The sequence below is a fragment of the Brachypodium distachyon genome, chromosome 1 (genome assembly GCF_000005505.3).
Source record: "Brachypodium distachyon strain Bd21 chromosome 1, Brachypodium_distachyon_v3.0, whole genome shotgun sequence".
Lineage (NCBI taxonomy): Eukaryota > Viridiplantae > Streptophyta > Magnoliopsida > Poales > Poaceae > Brachypodium > Brachypodium distachyon.
Genome location: NC_016131.3, coordinates 4402638 through 4423033, shown reverse-complemented (window position 1 = coordinate 4423033; position 20396 = coordinate 4402638). Strand labels below are relative to the sequence as shown.

Below are 20396 nucleotides of genomic sequence, written 5' to 3'. Positions count from 1 at the left end.
CAGCAGCTCCAAAAGCACGGTGGGAGGCGGCCGAGGGTGAGCAGAGTATGGATCAGCGGCAGCAGCGAGAAGCACGGCGGGGGGCAGCTTTGCGGGGAACAACACAGGGAGGAAAAGCTCAGACGGGTAAGTATGGTGAGCGTCCCACTGTCTTGGCAACCGAGAATAGGCGGAGATACTTCAGTGCTCGTAGTTGCCTTCTGAGGTCTCTCATTCTCAAGATTCCACCTTAGCATGCCCATAGCGTCAAGTGGGCATATAGTTACCAAAATCTTACACTAAGCTTCTCGTCTCTTATTGTACGATGTCCACGTGCAACTAAAATTCACCAAGTAGCCTAACTAGCTACAACCTACGAAATTCACCAACACATGCATGAAGATGATTTATATAGATGAGTGGATGTAGAAAGAGTGCTTAACAAATTGTGTGAGTAAGTAAGAGCAAGCCCAATGTTGGTCAACACCGGTGCTATACCGGTGCTAAGAAGTTTTAGAACCGGTTCTAAACGTTGGAGCAGTGCACTGCTAAGGAATTTTTCTTGGAACCGGTGCTAGTACTAGCACCGATTCTAGCACGTCGTTGACAATTTGTGGACCCCAGCCACAGCCCGCGCGGACGCGTCTCGTCGCCACGGCACATCTCGCCGTAACCGGAGCCGAAGGAGGCCGAGGTGGGAAGAGGAGCGCCTCACCTCCTGACGTCACGATTCCAGGAGGAGCCGGCCGACTAGAGGCCACGCCGTCGATAGAGGCTGGGAGGAGGAGGCCGTAGGAGGAAGAGGAGTAGGCGGTTGCGGTGGGATGAGGAGGCGGTTGTGGTGGGAATCTGACTGCAGCGGCGCCATGGATCGAGGGAATCTACTTGCAGCTTGCTGTAGGGAAGAAGAAAATCACGTACAGAAGGGGAAGGCCGGAGGTGATTTCAGGATTTGGGGATCTTGCCTTCCTTTGGTGCAGGGAGGTTTCTGGAGAGTGGAGATGGAAACTTGCGGGGTCAACATGCTGCTCGGTGGGTCCCACAAACCGAGGCTAGTAAAAATGCATGTTGCGTCGGTTTTGATTTTCTTAGACTCGGTTCTAGTTTTTCATCTAGACTTGCCTCACATTGGCCTTGCTCTAAAGTGCCCCATTGCTCCGTATTTATGAGGAAGTAGTGTGCCTCATTGTTCCATATTTAAGAGAAAATAACGTGCCTCGTTGCTCCATATTCATGAGGAAGTAAGTGGCTCATTGCTTCGTATTTATTCCATATTCCATCTTGCTCTGCAAACAAATACTACTATCTATTTAACCATGTTCAATGATTTTTAAAATCGAGTGGCAGGTATCTATTTGAATGGCCAAGTATGATTAACCGGATTTAATTTGGTGGATTCAGTTATTAGCCGAATAAATCGAGTTAATAATGATAAAAAGGACTAAAACCTATGTCTTTATGCACTTATAATTATTTTATAATTTATTTTGTATTAAGTGTTTCTAAACTTTGATACAACTTCAAGCCTGCAAGAGACTTCGAGTCATATAATTGTTGAAAGCTCAACTAATATTCATGATTTAATGTTATCTATTTCCATGTCAGTTCACAAGTTCAGTATATTGGTTTAAACCAAACCGAAATATACGGTTAACCGAATCCTTAGTTAGTTAAAAAAATGACCATATTTTGGTTGACATTTCTAAACCGAAAAACCAAACCGCATTATCGGTGAAAACCGAAAGCACACTAGTCAGGACATACAGAGGTCCTTTCACCGATGTACTTCCGTGAACAGAAGCAGCGGCTACTAATCAGTGTTGACTGCAAGGAAAAGATCATTCAGTCACAGCAAAACTATAGGGCCTCGGGGTACAGACGTCTCCGGTTCCAGCATGGCCCAGAGCAACTGATCGGGCGAAGACTGCATAGCAATCGGTCAGTTTGTCGCACATTACATCCGACGAAAAGGGAGCGGGATCATCAATCCTGCAGAGTATACCTTCGAGCCGGGGCTAACCAGGAAAATCTACCATTTGGGTCACTCTTCAAAATTTATCGGTGTCATTATATATTTTTAAGTGTTCCTTACTATTTTCAGAGAAGATTATCAAAATATCATTGGTGTCAAATACTTCGAGTAAAGATGGCAGGTGAATTCATGCCCGCGGTGTATGGAGGAGCCAAATCTCGGTGAAGTATCTCGCCGCATGAGCCGCAAAGCAGACTCCGAAGCAATGGGCTTTTGGGAACCACGTCACGACTGCAAAAGAACCAGGATATTCAGTCTTTACAGAGTTGCAATTAGTGCATAAACTGCAGGTTTGGGTTCTGATCAGAGAAACAGCACCCCTTTTCGTTTAAATTAGGCAAGAAAATACACTTGAACTTCATGTTATGAAATGATATTTAACATTTTCTATATCATTACAACCATGACTTTCAAACTAATCGGTAGCGAAAACTATCGGCAAAGTAACTATCGTAGTAAAAGTAATTTTAGTACTAGGTAATTAACAGGGCCACTGCATGGAGAGGTGATGTAAGATGTTTGCTTCAGGAAATTAGCAGGTATCTATCAATCAATTCTGTAGGATACAATGAGGATGTGACCATAGATACTGGATTCGCCCAAGTAGGCTCGGAATCTGACAACAATCGATCAATCTAGATAGGTTCAGGTTTGTTCCAGTTCAAACGGAAGTCTTGAGCCAATTTGTCAATTTCTAGTTCACAAAATCGCAGGCAGCAGACAACAAAATCGGGATGTTTGGCATCTACTAACCTGGTTCTGAGGACCTCACGCTACAGATCTACAGTGCCTCGTGCCTAGCACCCAGGAACCAGGAGCAACACGGCTACAACAAGGAAGACATGGTGGCTGGCATGTCGCCGCCCAGCTCGTGTGTTACCTGCACAGTGAATGGAGTCTCCTCTAGCGTGGTGCAGCAGCTAGTACCACTGTCTGGTCTGTACCGCGATGCAGAAGCGGATGGTGACTGTGGCGAAGTTGTGGCGGCCAGTGCCACACGGATGTATGGACTGGGGGCAGGCTCCACTCTAATACTACTGTGATTTGGCCTTTGGGAGTTGGGAAATTCCTGGAACAAAGAATCGGAAGCGGCAAGGAACAGAGCAATGTGTTGGATTTACATTTGGTAGAAGAAGGGCATGGGGAATTTTGGAGAAGATGCTATAATAATTTTTAGGATGGTACAAGTATTTTGGAGAAGACGAAGCATGGGCCTCCCAACATGTGGGCCTCAAAGTTAAAAGTTTTAGCGGCAATTTTATCTCCAGTACATGGGGGATTATACTAAGTTATTACTCAGAATTTATTGTGTATGATGATTTTGATTAGATGATGGGTTCTGAATATCGTAGTCAGCGAATCGGAATCATCAGATTCACAAATCGGTAGTGGGATTTGCCAACCAGAGATGCATAGCCTTTGCCTCAACTCAATTGTTGAGGGTGTCAAATTGCAAACTGAAATCACGAATCGAGCGGCTACGGAGCACCGATACGTCCAGGGCTGCTATATCCTCGTGCTGACACTGATACGTGGCATACGTGTGTCATCCCACGAATTTTGAATTAAAAAAAAAAGAATTTTCCACCCTCATTTTGCCACCTCTCTCACAGATTCTTGCCAAATACTCCCTCTGATCCTAAATTGTTGTCAAAATATTACATGTGTCTAGACGCTTTTTAAGCATAGATACATCCACATTTGGGCAAATTTGAGTCAAGAATTTAGAATCAGAGGGAGTTGGAAAAGTGAGGGTTGGAAAATTCTTGGCTAAAAAATTGGCAAGCCAATTCTTGCCCACATTTGGTAGGGCTAGGTTTGGCACCAACCAAACACACCCACAGATACGGGAGCGTCGGGATGGCCCAACAAGCCTACCAAAGACCCCAAGTCCCTAACCTGCAGGTGCACACAGAAGAGGGTAGTTCACTTGACCCGCCGCCATTGTGACGCACACTCCTGCAAGGCTTCGACCGTGTTGCCGCCGGTCACCGCCGCTGGACTCGACGCCCAGCTTGCCGCCGCCTCGCCTCTCTGTCCACGGACTCCGCGCCGCCAATCCCCTCCCGCCTCCGGCCTCTCTCCCAGTCTCCTTCACAGGATCCTCTCTCCCTCTGTTTTCCTTTGCTGTTGCAAGGTGCGACCTGCAGGCTACCTAGCCGCTGCATTTTTTTCTTTTTTGTGCCAATTAAGCAAGCTGGCTAATGGCTACCTACTGCTTCTGCTGTTACTACTTGGTAAGTCAGTGCTGTGCTGTGTTCTATTTTATTGCTATATGCTACTGATGTTGTTTTTGGTACTTACTTTGCTTAAAATTATTCTTTACATGGAATCAAAATTATTTATATATATTCGCTGTATCCCCATATGACTATTTTTGGAAAAATGCCGTATCCCGTGTCCCTGTATCCATATCGTTGTGTCAGTATCCCCGTATTGGTGCATGAATCCAGAAATGATGGATGGGACAGACATCAACCATTTGTGGCAGAGCTCTGGGCACCTATCTACTGATTGCAGGAGATTGTGACCACACGTATGCCTTTTTCACACAACCATATTATAATTGTCCGAGTACTGAAGGATTAGTAGGGAAATGATTCTGTACAAACAGAGCTATGGCATAATTATCTACAGTCCGCAGCATATTTATGTTTATTTAGACATTCATGTGTGTTCAACAACCATGGATCTTATTGATGTGGAAGAATCCTAACAGCTAGATGACATGGCTGCAGTAAGAAGATATCATGGAAAACTGAAAAAATCATGGAAGAAATGTGCAGTGCTTACCTCTCAGGGCAACAACATTTGATGAGAGAACAAACATTTCAACAATGAATATAGCAGATGATGGAAACTCCCAAACCTGCAAATTAGATAATCAACTAGAAAGAAAACAATTGACATATAAATTCACAGAAGATTCTTTTTACCATCATTGTCAAAAGAAAGAACTTGATGTAGCTTGAAATGATGACAGCTAACAGAACCTCTCTAGACCTGAGTAATGAAAAATGCAACTATGAGGCCAAGTATAACACCTCTAATATGAAACTCGGATATAGTTTCACCTTCTTCTAAAAAAAAACAGAAATGTACTGTTACAGAATTTCTACCGGTTACATAAATGATAAATCCAACTGGAAACACTTCACACGCAATCAAATGCCAACAAGTACTCCCTCCTTCCCATTTTATAAGTCGCATTAGAGTTAACACAGATACCAAGGAAGCTTCAATCGCTTGAAAATCGGCCAATCTGTTATTAATTGCTGCGGCTCAAAACGCTTCGGGGCAAATCAGTTGCATGCATGCATTAACTGTCCGGCCACAGTGTGCGCATGCAAAGCCGTATCCCATCCATTCCGCCCAGTGCATGCAGCGATTAAACATCAAGTCCAGTGGAAACCTTAGCGTTAACTCGGTGCCGTATTAATTACTTCCTAATATAAAATCTAATATGGGGAAAAAAATCTAACACAACTTGTAAAATGGGATGGATGGAGTACATTTTTAGGTCAATAATTTTGCTATGATAATTGAAAAAATCTACTCGGTGGTATACTGATAATATTTTAAAAAGGTTACGCTCCCTCCATCCCAATTTATAGGTCGCATTAGAATTTTTCCCAATACCAAGAAAATCCGAGTGATTTCAATCCCGTGCCGCGAAAGTCGCAGATCGCATCGGTACCCACCTCCATTTAAGCGATATGCACGTGTGTCCAATGTCGGCAGTTAACGAGCGAGCGAACCGAAGCGTAACAGGCCATGGGCCTTCTGGCCGCTCCACGCGGGAGACTAGGATTGGGGAAGGCAAAAGAACAAGCAGACTCTATTTAATATGCCTACAGCAGCTACAGACTGCAGGCCAACCAAAACGACTGCATGCATGATTTGCTTAACACATGCATGCGTTTACTTGATTAGACCTAACACAACCTCTTTTGTGGGAATTTTAAAAAAACTAATACGACCTATAAATTGTGATGGAGGGAGTAATATACAAGTATACGACGGTACCTTGTAAGATCGAAAGATAATTTGATGAGATATCGTCCTCCCAGGAGTAACATGGCCATAAAGATGATGTTCCCTAACAATGCATCACCCAGAACCTGAAGAACAGCAGCACATCCAATATACTGCTAAGGCAACTTGGAGTGGAAACATCAGATTATTTGAATGAAGTCAACTTTAATCACCTCACTGCAATTGAATATTGTGGACAGCATGCTCCGGGAAGAATCCCCATCAGCTTTTTTACCTTTTGAAACTGATATTCTGACTAACATAGTTATGGGCCGCTGAAGTTAAATAATTGAGATAACCAAAATTGAAATTAAATTAAACACTTATAAATGGAATGGATACAGGCGTCAAGAACAATATGCACCAAAATGGACCGGTACAGTAATCCCTGCAAACAAACATAAGTAAAGAAAAAGTACATGATAGCAGAAACTATTACAACAAGAGTGCCAAAAATGGAACTTGAACTCAGCCGAATTACGAACAAGCAGCTATAATTTCCATCGCAGAGATTCATATATGCTCTTGTTGGATGGACTGCCAAGGCCTAAAAAGGCTGAAGTTGTCATATGATACATGCACAGTATCAACAAGAAAAAACTGGCGGATCTGAGACAGACAAAGCTTCAAATTCTCAAGTATCATGACTCATAGGCAGTAATGCAGTATTGAGTAAATCATAGAACTAGGAGGACAATATTGATGATGCTAGTTGTTATTACTTTGCTGCTTATTCATGCAAAAGAGGAGCATCCATAGCAATTTAGTGGTCGCACAAATTTCGGTAGAGGAGTACACTTAATTAATTGAATAATTTAACTCAAGTGATTAATGTAAACAATAGAAAACATGCATTTATAAATTAATTTCTCTACTAGTGGATTAGTCCAGGTCGGCAAGGCAGATGAAAGGACAACTTATGCTGCTTAGAGCATTAGTACTAAGAGTTCAGGAAAAAAAATGTTGTGCAGAACATTGTAAAAGCTGACTCCACCTTAGGTCATTTGAAAAGGCAGAATAGTACTTGTGTGACGTTACATAGTACCATATGTTCCCACCTTGTCAAGAGATGAACCGATGTGCAGCTTATTAAACAGTAAATGACGGTACGCCCTGGTCTTGTGTAGAATCAGATCGAGCAAGATAATCTACAGGGGTTGTAAAAAGAGTTAGGGCCTAACGCAGCTCATGATGCACACCCATAAACAGATCTACTAGAAATACAAAATCCGTGAATCACACGGATAGCAGAAATTCAAACCCATATATCATTGATCATCATACCATGAACTCACACTCAATGTAGGGATCAGCAACAGCCTTACAGTTATCCTGCATACAAACAGCATCCAGAGTTAAAACGGACTTGATTGCTACACACAGGATGCCGCGAGAGGGGGAATTAATCAGCTCTTACACATTTCATCAAACGGATGTTGCCCGGGGAGTACTGCACGTAGAGCGTCTTCACACGCCGGCCGCAGCCGACACAGCGCGGCGCCTCCTCCCCTTCCGTCTTAGGTTCACCCATCACGCTGAATCTCCGTCCACGCGAGCCCGCGGTCTACACAGACTAAATCGAACGAACGAGGCTATGACCAAGCACGGGAAGGCGGATCTAGGACGGCGAAGGAAATCGTTGGGAGTAAACACCGCGTACCTTCTGCACCCAGCGGGAGGAGTACCGTCGCAGCTCGAAGGCAGGCAGCGGCGCGCGGAGCTCTGAAGGGGGAAGGCGAGGCCGGCGGCGCCAGTCGAACTGCTGCAGCCGACGAGTGCCCGGCGAGGCCGAGCGGCGATGAATGCCAAAGCAGATGGGCTGAGCAGCACCAGAGCCCGAGGGAGCCATCTTTCAGGGTGGGCTTTTAAATCGGTTGTAAAAGCCGGGCTTCATGGGCCCAGTTGGGCTGGACTGAGTTGGGCCAGGTTGAGTTGGGCTGGGCCGGCTCACGGGTCCCACCTGGTAGGCTGGTAGCAGTAATTTCGGGTTAGTGGGTTTCGTTCGTGGTTCCGACCACGACTCCTCCTGCTCCGTCTCCGGCCTCGGCGTGGTGTTCAAGGCGACCACGGGAGATCCAGAGGCCAGAGCCAAGCCTGAGCCACCGTTAGCGCCTCGCTTCCTTCCGCTCCCGCTCCCGCCCCCGGTGAGCAACTCTCCCGTCCCATCTCGCCCGCAGGTTCCTTCCGTTCGATCTGGGGATGCCTTCTCCTCTCGGCGGGGTCACCGAGCCCTCTACGCCGAACCGAGTTTGTGAGAAAAATTTGTGTTGGTCTGTTGTTGCTCGTGAGGGCATAGTTGAAGATTCGTTCTTGTTTGTCGAGAATTCCCGTCAAATCTAGAGGACTTTGGCTTGATGTGTTTGTGTGCGGAGACTTGCTACAGTATCTGTCTATCTGACGAGGTTGATTTTATGTTCTGTGCCAGCTTGAAAGATGGGGAGGATACCATCTCTGAAGAACTTCAATGCGTTTCCGCATGCGGAAGACCACTTGTTGAAGAAGACTTACTCCGGTGCCATAGGTACATAGATCGTATTGCTTTGCTTCATGATTGTCTCTGCTGGTTGCTTATGTTTTGGAGATCTATGTTTAACTTGCATCATCGTTGATATGTTGACAGTGACGATTTTTGGGCTAATTATAATGTTTACACTCTTCGTGCACGAGCTGAAGTTTTATCTCACAACCTACACTATGCATCAGGTATAGTTGGTTCTCACTGCCTTTTATTGTATGGCTAGCATGTGCAACTTATGCTAGTACAACATACAAAACCAGTCTGACCAAAGAATTTGCCTAACAACAAAAGCATGTCCTATCAATCAGAAATGATCAATTACATTCATAAAAAACCATATGTACTTCAATAGTCTTATTATTGTAAATATCTGCTAGTTGTTGTTTATATATAATAGAAAACACGCTTGGACACAGTGGTTTTCTTTCCCTTGTTTTCTCTGTCAACATCAAGGTCTGGTCATAAACTCGTCTCGGTTTATTTTTTAATGTCTGCAGATGTCTGTAGATCTGAAACGAGGAGAAACTCTGCCAATTCATATAAATATGTCATTTCCTTCTTTACCGTGCGAAGGTCAGCTATTGATTAAATATACCCAGTATAAGTTCGATACGGTTTTCCCTTTGGACATTCATTTGCACAAGGATTTTCATGATTTTGATATTTATTTTGTCTCTTGTTGTTATTCAGTATTGAGTGTGGATGCGATTGACATGTCTGGCAAACATGAGGTTGACTTGCATACAAATATTTGGAAGGTACTGTCTAACATAAGAAATCTGTTACTTTCAATGCATGCAACTCAGCATGGTATCAAATGAGATGCATGTATGTCCTAATAGGTAATACAGTAGCTGCACTAGTTAGTAATTATCTCTATTGCTTGATATGGAGAAGCAAATGCGTTAATGCTTGTTCCTACCATCCATGAAGCGGGCCTGTATGCTAGATTATTTTTGCAAGTTGTTTTCTTACATTAGTGTAGGTTGCAGAGAACATGCACTTTTGGCTGTGGTTAATGTCTTGCTCTTGTCAAAACAATATTCTTTGTATCTCCAGAAAACTTTGTATTTTCTCAGTGAAGTTACACTGTAGAGCCTGTTTGGATGAGGGGTATTTTTTGTGTGAACTTCGATAAACTTGAACTAGATACCAAAGCTCACTCATGAAATTGTGCCAATCCAAACCCCCTCGTAGCATTATGAAATGGTGAAATTTTCACTGTTCAGAATCTGGCTGTTGTGTCTGATACTTCGCGTCGCCTTTTTTCTGTTGTATGTAGCTTCGCCTGGATAAGTATGGCACCATCATTGGTACCGAGTACTTGTCCGATCTAGTTGAAAAAGAGCATGGGGCTCACCATCATGGTATGTTCTGTTCCCTCCACAAAAGGATAATTACATGTAGCACTAAGTTGCCGTACAAAAAGATATATGTTCAATACATGTTGCATATATTATTTCTTACTTCGCTCACTGTATACAAGTCATAGCCTGCTGCTAATGATTATTTTCTGTTATATCCTTTGGATGATAATTTTAAGTAGGAGTACTATATAGGTGAAATGGAAGCACCCTACATATGTACAAGAGGGGTTCACTCTCAAAACATTATTGAAAAGAGTCTATCAAAGTAGATGTAACAGAATGTAGGGCGTCCTCTTAAAAAAATCAAATATTACGCTGCTTCCAAATATTCCAGGCCGCAATGGTGAATATTTCAAAGAATTTAGGGCTGTTAAATTGTCTCTTGACACTAGGCAAGGCTTGCAAGCAAGTGATATCAATGGCCAGTCAATATTTAGAAATTGCCAGCAACATATCATCACTATACAGGCTACATTAATAAAATTGATGGGCAGCATATTTTGTAGATAAGTCTATTGTTGCACAAACATACTTTGCTAGAATGTTTCATTTGATGGACCAATTTGCTCTGTGGTTCTACTATTTCATTGCAATCGATGCACATACATGCTTAGCTAGGATGTTTCATTTGATGGACCAATATGCCTTGTAGTTTCATCTGGTGCACAGACATGCTTAGTTAGAATGTTTAATATGATGGGCCAATTCTTTTAGCTAGAAGCATATAATGTTTCATTCAATCTGCTTGCTGGAATAAGCCCAAACGTAGAAATAGTATCTCAAAGTTGGTAGCATTTATATCTTGCTAGCGTGTGCTAGCTCAACATCAGCATATGGCCTGTAGTCGTTATGGACTTGCAGTATGTACAACGAATAGAAAAATGATTGCTATAATGAACTATCTGTCTCCTTTAAAACTGTCACCCTGCTGGTTTATTTATTCTAGGTTTTCATGATAAACTTTCAACGCTAATTGCTTTCATAGTGTTATTTAAGTATAATAACTAATAAGTACTCCCTGTTTTTTATTGGCTTCTAAATGTGCTGAGTTTTCCTTGTTTTTTCCTTCGGGGAAATTGGCTTGATGTAAGATTGTTTCAGTGCTTATTTCTTATATGTAATTGGCTCACGCATTAAAGTTTAAACCAGACAATGGCCATGAGCATCATGATGAAGAAAAGAAGCCCGAGCACACCTTCAACGAAGATGCAGATAAAATGGTTAAGAGTGTCAGACAAGCACTGGAAAATGGTGAAGGATGCCGAGTAAGTTTTCTTCTACCAGTATTTGTTCATTTTCCTAATGATATTTAGGGTTGTGGTCATCAAACACATTCTATCGTGTTGTTATAAAATTACACCTTCAAATTTTACAGGTATATGGTATGTTGGACGTGCAGAGGGTTGCTGGTAACTTCCATATATCGGTGCATGGTTTAAACATTTATGTCGCAGAGAAGGTTATTTGTTAAAAACCGCAGATACTTTAGTGTTGTTCTTCAATATGTATTTTTTTGTGAAGTATTTGTGCTTTATTTAACTATACTGTACAGTAACTCAGTAAGATTCCTAGAATATAAATCCAAGCTTCTAGGAAAGTAGCCATAGTTTTGAATACGGCGTGGCGAGTTGCGGCGACCCACCCCCCTCACAGCTTTACAACGCTTGTGGCGTGTGGCGTTGCGACTTCACATAAATAGAACAGAGTAGAGGGAGGGAGCGAGAGGACCAGAACAAAGTGGCGATGGGGGTTGGAGCCGCTGGCGACAGGGGATGGAGCCGGATGGAACCGCCAGCACAGCGATGGGGGATGCAGGTCACTCGATCGATTCCCTCTCCTCTCTTGTTCTCCCTCTCCTCTCTTTCTCCCTCGCGCGGACTGGTTTCCGCCCCAATTTCTCAGTCGATCCCTATTTCCCTCTCCTCTCTCTTGCTCCCTCCCCTGCGCGCCTGCAATTTCCCCTTCCCCCGCGCGCGCGCCTGCTATTTCCCGCCCGCGCCGGACATTTCACCCGCCCGCGCCTGCTCTGCCTGTTTGGTGGTGTACCGGTGTGGCGTCGTATTTCAACCGCTACAGCGGCTGTACCGTCAGCGGATGCCGCGTGGGTCGACGCGACGGAGGCCAGGGGCGCCACGACATTGTAGCGTCGAGATGGCGACGTATTAAAAACTATGAAAGTAGCTACTTTCTAATGTATGAAGAACTTAGATTTTGTTCATAAGGTATCATTTAAGTTTGTAACAGAACATATTCCTGAGTGGTGGCTGGGTATAGGGATCGAAATCCAAACTGAAACCACTAAGGCCAGTCGGGGTCCCTACTTGTGATGAATCCCAGGCATCCCCAGCTAGGGCAGTATTTGTAAACCTGGATGGGATCAGTTTTTTTTTTCTCGAACACGCCGAGCGGCGTGTCATTTTCATTAAGAAGAAAGCGCAAGAAGCGCAAATACAAACAAAGAAGCAAAGGTGAGACCTAACAGGGCTCAAAAAGAAGGAAGAAGAGGAAGAAAAAAGGCCAAAGGCCCCTGTGCAGGAAAAGACTTAAAACTAGTCGGGGTAGTGATTAAGAGAGATGGGATCAGGTTTTACTTTGTGCTATTTTGAAGGTAAGCACATACAGTGATTAAGAGAGATGAGGAAAATGCAAAATTTAAAGATGACGATATGAGAAGAAAGTAGGACGAGCGCAGCCAGAAAACAACTGAAATCAATTTCACACATCAAACAGGGATAGGATTGGAACAAAAAGGGAAGTAAATCCCTGGCTAAGTATCAGCAATATAATTGTGCAATGCTGTTTACAGCCATTTCTAGAAGTTAGAATTGTTTCTTTTTTCTGTGACGTCTATTTGCATTTTAGTTTTAATGTAAATGCATTCTTCTAATGAAACAAAATCATTGTTTTTGTTCATTTTGATCTTCAAAAGCAGATAAGGTGGACTTTGTGTTTTTATCTAAGTCTTACTGAAGAGAGGGCTCCCCACCTCTGCTTTCTACATTATCTTTTCATTGCACTGTCAGTACACTTTTCAGCTGATCATTACCTATAAATAATCTTTATTTATATGTTGCATGCAGATTTTTGAAGGGTCAAGCCATGTCAACGTCAGTCACGTTATACATGAACTGTCCTTTGGTCCGAAATACCCTGGAATTCATAATCCACTGGATGATACTACAAGGATACTCCATGATGCAAGTGGGACATTCAAATACTATATCAAGGTTAGTAGCCATTCATTTAGTAGTTTCTCCACTGTAATCAGGCATGTTTAGAAAGACACTCGACATTTGGTGGCAACAAACAATGTAATCATGAAATACAACTTTATATCCTCTAGATACGAGGTCATCAGTAGGCCAAAAGAAGTATCCCCTGTTTTACACTTTCCCAGTGAGCCCATGTCAAGTTGGCTGACTAGATTTGATTTGTACATACAATCACCGAAAGGTCACTTGCAGCCCAGATGAAAATTTACCACTTCATTTTCTCTGTAATCAGTTGCTTTCTGTGAGAAAAGCTTGTCATATGTTATTCAAATTGATATGCAGGTTGTCCCAACCGAATACAGATACCTCTCAAAGCAAGTATTGCCAACAAATCAGTTTTCCGTTACAGAGTATTTTGTTCCCATTCGCCCAGCTGATAGATCCTGGCCAGGTAATCCATGCATCCTCAACTCCCCTCCCCAAGTATGGCATGTTCAGCTCTTTTCAGGACTAACCTGTTTTCCTTCTGCAGCTGTTTACTTCCTGTATGATCTCTCACCAATCACAGTCACCATCAAAGAAGAAAGACGTAACTTCCTACATTTCATAACTCGCCTGTGTGCAGTTCTTGGGGGTACATTTGCAATGACAGGTTTATTTCCAGCCTACAAGATTGTGTTTTGCCATATGCTGGTGTTTCAGTAACGATAGTGTCATATATAATCTTTCTTGCAGGATGGTCTATAGATCAAAACTTTACCAAACTGATACCAACTTTTTCTGCCTTGTGCTATACAGGAATGCTTGACCGATGGATGTACCGGATTATCGAATCTGTCAGTAGTTCAAAACCCAGAAGTGTATTGCGATAGTTGTGCATCGCATGCCGAACGAAGGAAACTACTTGTGTCAAGTCAGTCATACAGCGTGTTGTCTCAACTAACTGATCAAAGCACGGTCACTCCCCTCTGTGGATGTCATGTTTTGTATGCGACATGCATCTATAACTCAAAATTATGTTTTAGTCTTATGATTACTCATGTTAGATTGGCATTGGTGCAAGTATGCAGTTTTGTTATGAACCGATGCACTGAGGTACCGTTGGTGTCATGTTTCTGGGGAGCAAACGTTGTGATACCTTAACTGTGCCATAGAAAGATATGTCCCCAATGTGAGCAATAGTGCAAAAAAGTATACTGCGATACTTGGAATTATAATACTAGTATGCAGGCACACTTGAAGGCACAGCTTTGACAGGCAAAATATGTACCTATGTATCAATCTCTAATTCACAACTTGACAAACAAGATCTGTTTGGACTTTGGAATGTCGGAATTTCACGGAATTGACAGTTTCCAACATATGCAAGAGAAATCATGCATTCCAAGCAGCCCTTATAATTTATAGTTATTTTGTACAGCACGCGACCATCATGTGCACGATATATAGAACACTACATTCTCAAATCCCAACTTGTAACTACGATGGCATGCATGATCCACATCAAGATGCTTATATGAACTTGTAACTGCAGATCAGAAGTCAAGTACCAGTTCAATCGCTTTGAAATATACAGACATCAAAACTCAAGCCTGAAAGAATCCTCTCGATCTAATCTACTGAGTCACATGGCTAAGCACATGAGCCTGGGCATCAGCTGTATCTACCTATCATCTCCTGGGTCCTAAGCCACACTCAAGCAGTCTAAAGCCTGCATTGTTTGTAAAATGCGAAAGTTAGTCAATAGTCAAACAACAACACACCATAATGTTCTATATAGAAATATGTATGAAACCGTTGTAAATTTTGAAATCAGAATGTTGTGAAATTGTGAAAAATTAAAGATAGTTCTGTAATGACTTTGCAAAAGGAATGCTACTGGCTGCAAAGGCCACTGCTCTCAAGTTTGTACTGCTTGGAGTTTTGACTAAAAACATCTTTCTAGTGAGGGTCATCTCACCTAGCTACCCTCGTTTATGTTGCATCATCTTCATCCTGTCTACTTCTCAAACCTGCGACGAGCTTGCATGTCTTCAAGAAAGTATCCAGCAACTGCACACAAAGCATCAACACCACATTAAATTCAGCTGTTCTTGCTATCGAACAAAATCACCATGACTCACATGGATGTAGGCATGTAGACTCTTACCAATTGTAACACATACAACTTCTATGGGTGCCAAACTCAACATGCTACTCCCTCCGTCCCAAATTAACTGACGTGAATTTGTATAAGAATCTATACAAATCCACGTCAGTTAATTCGGGACAGAGGGAGTAGAAGGGATGAACCCAAGCAGCAACTTATGACATGAATAAGAAGAATCAACATACATTCACTTGTGGTACTTACCCCTGGATATTGCTGCAATGTAGGAGAGTAGTGATCGAGAGTTACATGCATCTTTTGGAGAAGGCCCAAATGTGCATTAACTTTGTCGCCCAAAATGACGACCTGAAGCACGTATAAAAACGTTTAAAATTTTAAAAACTTTTATCAGTATGCATGTATTAGTTAATTTGTAGACAGGAAACTATCCACAAACCCTACTCTATATGAAGAAAACTGTAATGTTTGACAATATAGCCCAGCAGATAGAAAAAATAAACAAAGGAACACCTTAGCTTCAGCCTTTTGGAGCTCAGAACGCCTTGTTTCAAGCATTTGTTTGTACCAGAGGCTTATTTTTGTTAGTACCATGGCTTGTCTGACCATGTGACTGCAATGATCGCTCAAATCCTTTGATCTGAAATCAACAATAACTGCGTCAAGTTATAATGGAGTGTATTCTCAAAAGAGATTATGCAACCTAGAAGTTGCAATCGTGATAAGGATTTGTCGATGGCCAGTCTTTACCCTGCAGTCTTCACAAGCCATAGCATATAGACTTTTAAAACCTAACTTACATAACATATGAAACTTACATGAAAATGAAAATTAAAGCATATATTGGATTTGTATTTGAAAAGAAGGATGGACCAACCTGTTTTCAGTTCTTTCTGTTGACAATTTTTGCTCAATCTCCACAAACTCCTTTGACAACTTCATAATAGATATCAAAATGCACTCCAGTTGCTTTTCTTGCTCCTTTTTACTGAGAGCACCATCATAATCCATATTTCTGTTCAGTTTGATAAGTTCAACATACTCGTGTGATATTCCTGGTGATGTTTGAGGCTCCACCTCGATATCACACAAAATCATCTCGACACTTTCTTGCTTGATGACTTCTGGATCTTCCTGATGATCTCTGAATAAACATTCCTTTTCTAGGGCTGCAAGTTTCTCCTTTAACTTCCAATTTTCTTCATTTGATAAACACAACGCCTTCTCCTTTTCAGAAATCACAGCTTCAAGTGAAAAAAGTTTCGCGTCAAAATTCAGAGCAGCATCATGCATTTCGTGCATAGAATCATTAAGTAAGCTTCCTGTAACAGTGCGGTATAGCCCATCCTTAACAACACCTTCAATTAGGAGATCCTCACACTCATCTTTACTTTTCTCAATTTTCCTCAAGAGTTCTTCTTCCGACGAAAACTGAAGAGACATGTCTCTACTGGCTTCAGACAGCTGAGATGATAATACCTTAACATCATTCATATTATCTGCAAGCAAACCTCTAAGATGCTGATTGTCATAGTATAAAGAATCAATTCTGCTTGCGAGTCTGCATTTGTCAGTGTGAGTCTCACGAAGTGCGGGCACCTTTATATTCTTGGAAATGATTTTATCCATTCTAGTGATGATCTCTGGGATTTTCCTTCTTAAAGGTTCAAACTCCACGTCATTCTGAAGAGCAAGTGATCCCTTCTCCCGCTTCAATTTGAAGAGCTCTTCTGTCTTTTCTTGCAGGGCCAATTCATGCGTCCTCTTTAATTTGCTTATCTCGGACTTAAAATAGCTTATTGTTTCTTCCTTAGTCATAGCATTTAGATGACGGAAGTCAGATTTTTCTGAGATGACCATGGACTTCTGTTTCCTGAAACTCTTGCTTCCCTCAGAGCGCGATGAAGAATGCTCCTCCTTTGTTTTCTTTCCAAATAAATTATATTTCCACCTACTGCTCCTGTTGCCTGAACTTTCACTCTTACTGTGAGAAATATGTGATTCTGGTACTGAAGGCAACAACAGCTTAGAAACAGCACCCAGGTCTTCGCGCATCGCGGCAAATTGAGCTACAACTTCCTGCCAATTCTTACTCATTGTGTTTGTGACAGACATTTGTTCATACAGCTTCCTCTCTAGCTCCTCTTGCAGGCCACTAATGCATTCTCCGATTGTAATACTGACGACTTCCAGTTGCAACTCATGCTCCCACTGGAGATCAGTAACCGACGGGCTGGTCAGGCCAAGCATCTCCCTAGCTTGCCGGAACACGACGGCCAGCAGCAGCTTCAGGGCATTGAACCTTTCATCTATCTCGATCAGCATCACATCAAGAGACATTCCGAGGTGTGTGCCCATTATGTAACCATTATCTGGTAAAGCATAGTTTTCCAAACCTGTTACATCCCCCTTGAGCTTATCAAGCTGTGCATTGACTTCCAGCTTCATCAAATCTAAGTACTCTGCATAGTTGATATCCACATTTGGAGTGCAGATATGTCGATCTGATTGTGACAGCACTCTTCCAGACCCTTGGAAGTAGCTCTCGGTGCTGGAGTTGGACTTGAAGGACAACAATCTCGGCGACATTGCTGGTGAATCTTCGGATGTTATAGACCAACCGTCTGGAAAGGTTGGTCTGTTGAGAGGATTCATTCTTTCACTCAACGCCTGCACGGATTTTAGTGGGTGTTTAACATCTGAAGAGCAAGTTAACAGTTTGACACCAGTTTTAATGTTGACATTAAAAATTAGTGAACACATGAGTAAATTTAAACTTGAGCATAAGAATGGTGGTTTTTGCCTTTTCACAGGAAATAAAGCTTAAAAACTGATAAATATGCTACTAGTATCATTTGATTTCATCATTTCGTTCATATCTGTAATGAAATGGTACCACTATCCACACATGAATTCCCGGTTTCAAAGATGAGAAACAATATTGATCTAAAAAGCAGCCAATCATTGAACCAATTGTTTTAGAATACAATCAATCATTGGACACGATAGAAAACTGATAACTGATTCTGAAATATTTCATGCGCAGTTTAATTAGGCGATGTTGGATCAAGGCTGTGGCGTGAGCCAACTGAACAATCAGCTGAAAACTCAAATTGCGACGAGATTCTAAATTCTTTGGTTCAAGCACCAAATCGACAGAAAATTAAATTTCAAAATAGTGAAAAAGGTGCTTAACCGTTCAAATATCCCTTCGAAAGATTAAAGTCGAATTTCAATTTCTGTCGAGCGAAGCTAAAATAATAAATCCCTGACACCTTTCATTCACGTTTAAAAAACATGAAAATAAAGAGACGTCCGTTCGATCAACCCAGAGCTAAATCCTTGAGTTATTAGGATTTTTTCATGATTATTTGGTGCTTGAACAAAGCAGAGTTTTCAAATCCTCCCCACAAGTGTGTTGCCACCATATATGTTGACGAGCAAGCATGCACCAACAAGGCCGAAATTTCCGTCATCGAATCAACACAGCAGTGCAGGTGCACGAACGGTACAGCCCGGGTTCAAATCGAGCACGGTCAAATGAGAGAGAGACCAAAAAAAGGCACCACAAAAAACACAGCAGCAGGCTTGCAGCGTAATAGAGCATGTACTGGAGAAGAGACATGGCACAGGCATACCCTGGTGATCGGATCGCTTTTTACCGGCAGGAGCGCCTCCATGGCCAGCGCCGCTAGCTAGCTTCTCCCCGCCGCGACGCGAAGACAACACCCCAACAGCTAGGGTTGCTCCGCTCCGCGGCTGCCACGGCCTCCAGGTAGCAACGACCAGCCAGCCAGCCAACAAACACTGCTGCACTAATAACTGGAGTACTACCCGGTCGTGATGTACAAGAGAAGGCGAAATTAGTAGAGAGGGGATGGATAAGTGGAGGAGGAGGCGGAGACCGGAGGGGGGGTGTTGATGGCGACGGAGAAGGAAGGGAGTGAAGCGTGAGTAAATACGCGAGACAGCGACGAGCATAAATAATAGTCCCGGGAGGGGAAGGGGGAGCGGGGGAGCGGTTAGCGAGCGAGGGGGGCGACGCCGGCGCGTCGCCAGGTAGGAGGCGATGACGGAGCTGCGGAGGGAGGGGGGGGGGGGGGCGCGGGGGGGAACGGTTGGCTGTGCCAGGAGGATCGTGGCAGCGGACAACGCCGCCGCCCCCTGTTGGTTGGCGGGGGGAAGTAACCTGCTCTGTTTTCCACGACGGAACGTATCCTACGCGGGAGGGCGGTGTTTTGAACAGTACTGGTAGCACAAACACCGTGCTGAGAAACCATTGCTGTAAAAAAAAAACTAAAAACCCATTTTAATTAACAGATAATGTCGTACTAACTTGACGCCAAACTAGAAATACATGTTCAAAGAGAATGTTGACATGGTAAAAAAAATGGGATTTAGTATGCTATTTATTACTCCATCTGATCTTAAATTCTTGAGTCAAATTTGTCCAAATATGGATTCATCTATTCTTAAAAAACGTCTAAATACATGTAATATTTCGACAACAATTTAAAATCGGAGAGAGTATATCGGACCATGACCATATGATCCGAATTTGTTGTTTTCATCTCAACAAATTATGCCAAACCAACAAGTCCGGTAAGAAAAACCAGTGACCTGGTCTGTACAGTCATCAGTTGTGTCTTATGTACGAGTAGACAAATCTGAGAACGTAGTTAGAAGTCACAAATAATTTGATTTTTTTTTATGGTGCACGTAAATTTTCGTTACAAATAACCTATTTCACCAAAAGAATATAAACTCCGTGTTTTGAAAGCGCGGTTTTGTAAACATATAATTAAGCTTTGTTTTTTTTTGCCTAAATGCTAACCTGTGAAGCTGCACTATTTAACGATTGTTAGCGCACGCCGGAGGAATCGAACCATAACGTGAGCCATCCGATGGGGGTAGCGGCACACCGCTGCACGGGCTTTTTTTTCACGGAATGCATCTAGCCATACCACGGGAACGCCGCTTTGAACCGGTAAAGTTTACAAGTTTAGAAAAGTGTAAAAAAAAATACGGACATACATTTTATGCGCAGCGTATTTGATCCTGCCCGCGTTCAACCATGCTATCACCTTTGCCACCATGGTCCATACATCTTCTAGGGCAGCGAATTGATCGTATAAACTTTTGCATG

The 20396-nt window shown here is 42.7% G+C and overlaps 3 protein-coding genes across 10 annotated transcripts; 1 reads left to right on the top strand and 2 right to left on the bottom strand.

The window, feature by feature from the left end:
• Positions 1 to 1804: 1804 nt before the first annotated feature.
• On the bottom strand, positions 1805 to 7887 carry LOC100824632 (protein arv1 homolog). Of its 6 annotated transcripts, XM_010230550.2 has the most exons (11): positions 7707 to 7887; positions 7464 to 7619; positions 7331 to 7378; positions 7105 to 7194; positions 6532 to 6593; positions 6389 to 6434; positions 6220 to 6321; positions 6038 to 6132; positions 4948 to 5014; positions 4805 to 4880; positions 1821 to 2242 (listed from the first exon to the last, which is right to left on the bottom strand). In XM_010230550.2, the coding sequence occupies exons 2-11, from the start codon at positions 7575 to 7577 to the stop codon at positions 2139 to 2141; spliced, it is 804 nt and encodes a 267-aa protein (XP_010228852.1). In that variant the 5' UTR covers positions 7578 to 7619; positions 7707 to 7887; the 3' UTR covers positions 1821 to 2138. The 6 variants fall into 6 exon arrangements, with proteins under 6 accessions (XP_010228843.1, XP_010228852.1, XP_010228850.1 ...); XM_010230541.2 differs by having other exon boundaries at positions 1805 to 2242; positions 6220 to 6302; positions 6389 to 6593; XM_010230548.2 differs by having other exon boundaries at positions 6220 to 6302; positions 6389 to 6593; positions 7464 to 7610.
• A 141-nt stretch (positions 7888 to 8028) lies between these two features.
• Positions 8029 to 14360, top strand: LOC100822580 (endoplasmic reticulum-Golgi intermediate compartment protein 3). The gene is made up of 12 exons (XM_003558164.3): positions 8029 to 8190; positions 8472 to 8567; positions 8667 to 8749; positions 9062 to 9137; positions 9255 to 9322; positions 9847 to 9931; positions 11081 to 11196; positions 11307 to 11390; positions 13012 to 13158; positions 13486 to 13594; positions 13676 to 13795; positions 13942 to 14360. Exons 2-12 carry the CDS (start codon positions 8480 to 8482, stop codon positions 14013 to 14015), a joined length of 1050 nt encoding a protein of 349 aa, XP_003558212.1. The 5' UTR covers positions 8029 to 8190; positions 8472 to 8479; the 3' UTR covers positions 14016 to 14360.
• Positions 14361 to 14517: 157 nt separating this feature from the next.
• LOC100845931 (WPP domain-associated protein) lies at positions 14518 to 19318 on the bottom strand. 3 transcript variants are annotated; one of them, XR_002966415.1, is made up of 7 exons: positions 18889 to 19315; positions 16128 to 17920; positions 15764 to 15890; positions 15497 to 15598; positions 15293 to 15382; positions 15104 to 15195; positions 14518 to 14854 (listed from the first exon to the last, which is right to left on the bottom strand). XR_002966415.1 is itself a non-coding variant. In XM_003558156.4 (6 exons), exons 1-5 carry the CDS (start codon positions 18928 to 18930, stop codon positions 15118 to 15120), a joined length of 2142 nt encoding a protein of 713 aa, XP_003558204.1. In that variant the 5' UTR covers positions 18931 to 19313; the 3' UTR covers positions 14518 to 14854; positions 15104 to 15117. The 3 variants fall into 3 exon arrangements, 2 of the variants coding, with proteins under 2 accessions (XP_003558204.1, XP_024319301.1); XM_003558156.4 differs by lacking the exon at positions 15293 to 15382 and having other exon boundaries at positions 18889 to 19313; XM_024463533.1 differs by lacking the exons at positions 14518 to 14854; positions 15104 to 15195; positions 15293 to 15382; positions 15497 to 15598 and having other exon boundaries at positions 15768 to 15906; positions 18889 to 19318.
• Positions 19319 to 20396: the final 1078 nt, after the last annotated feature.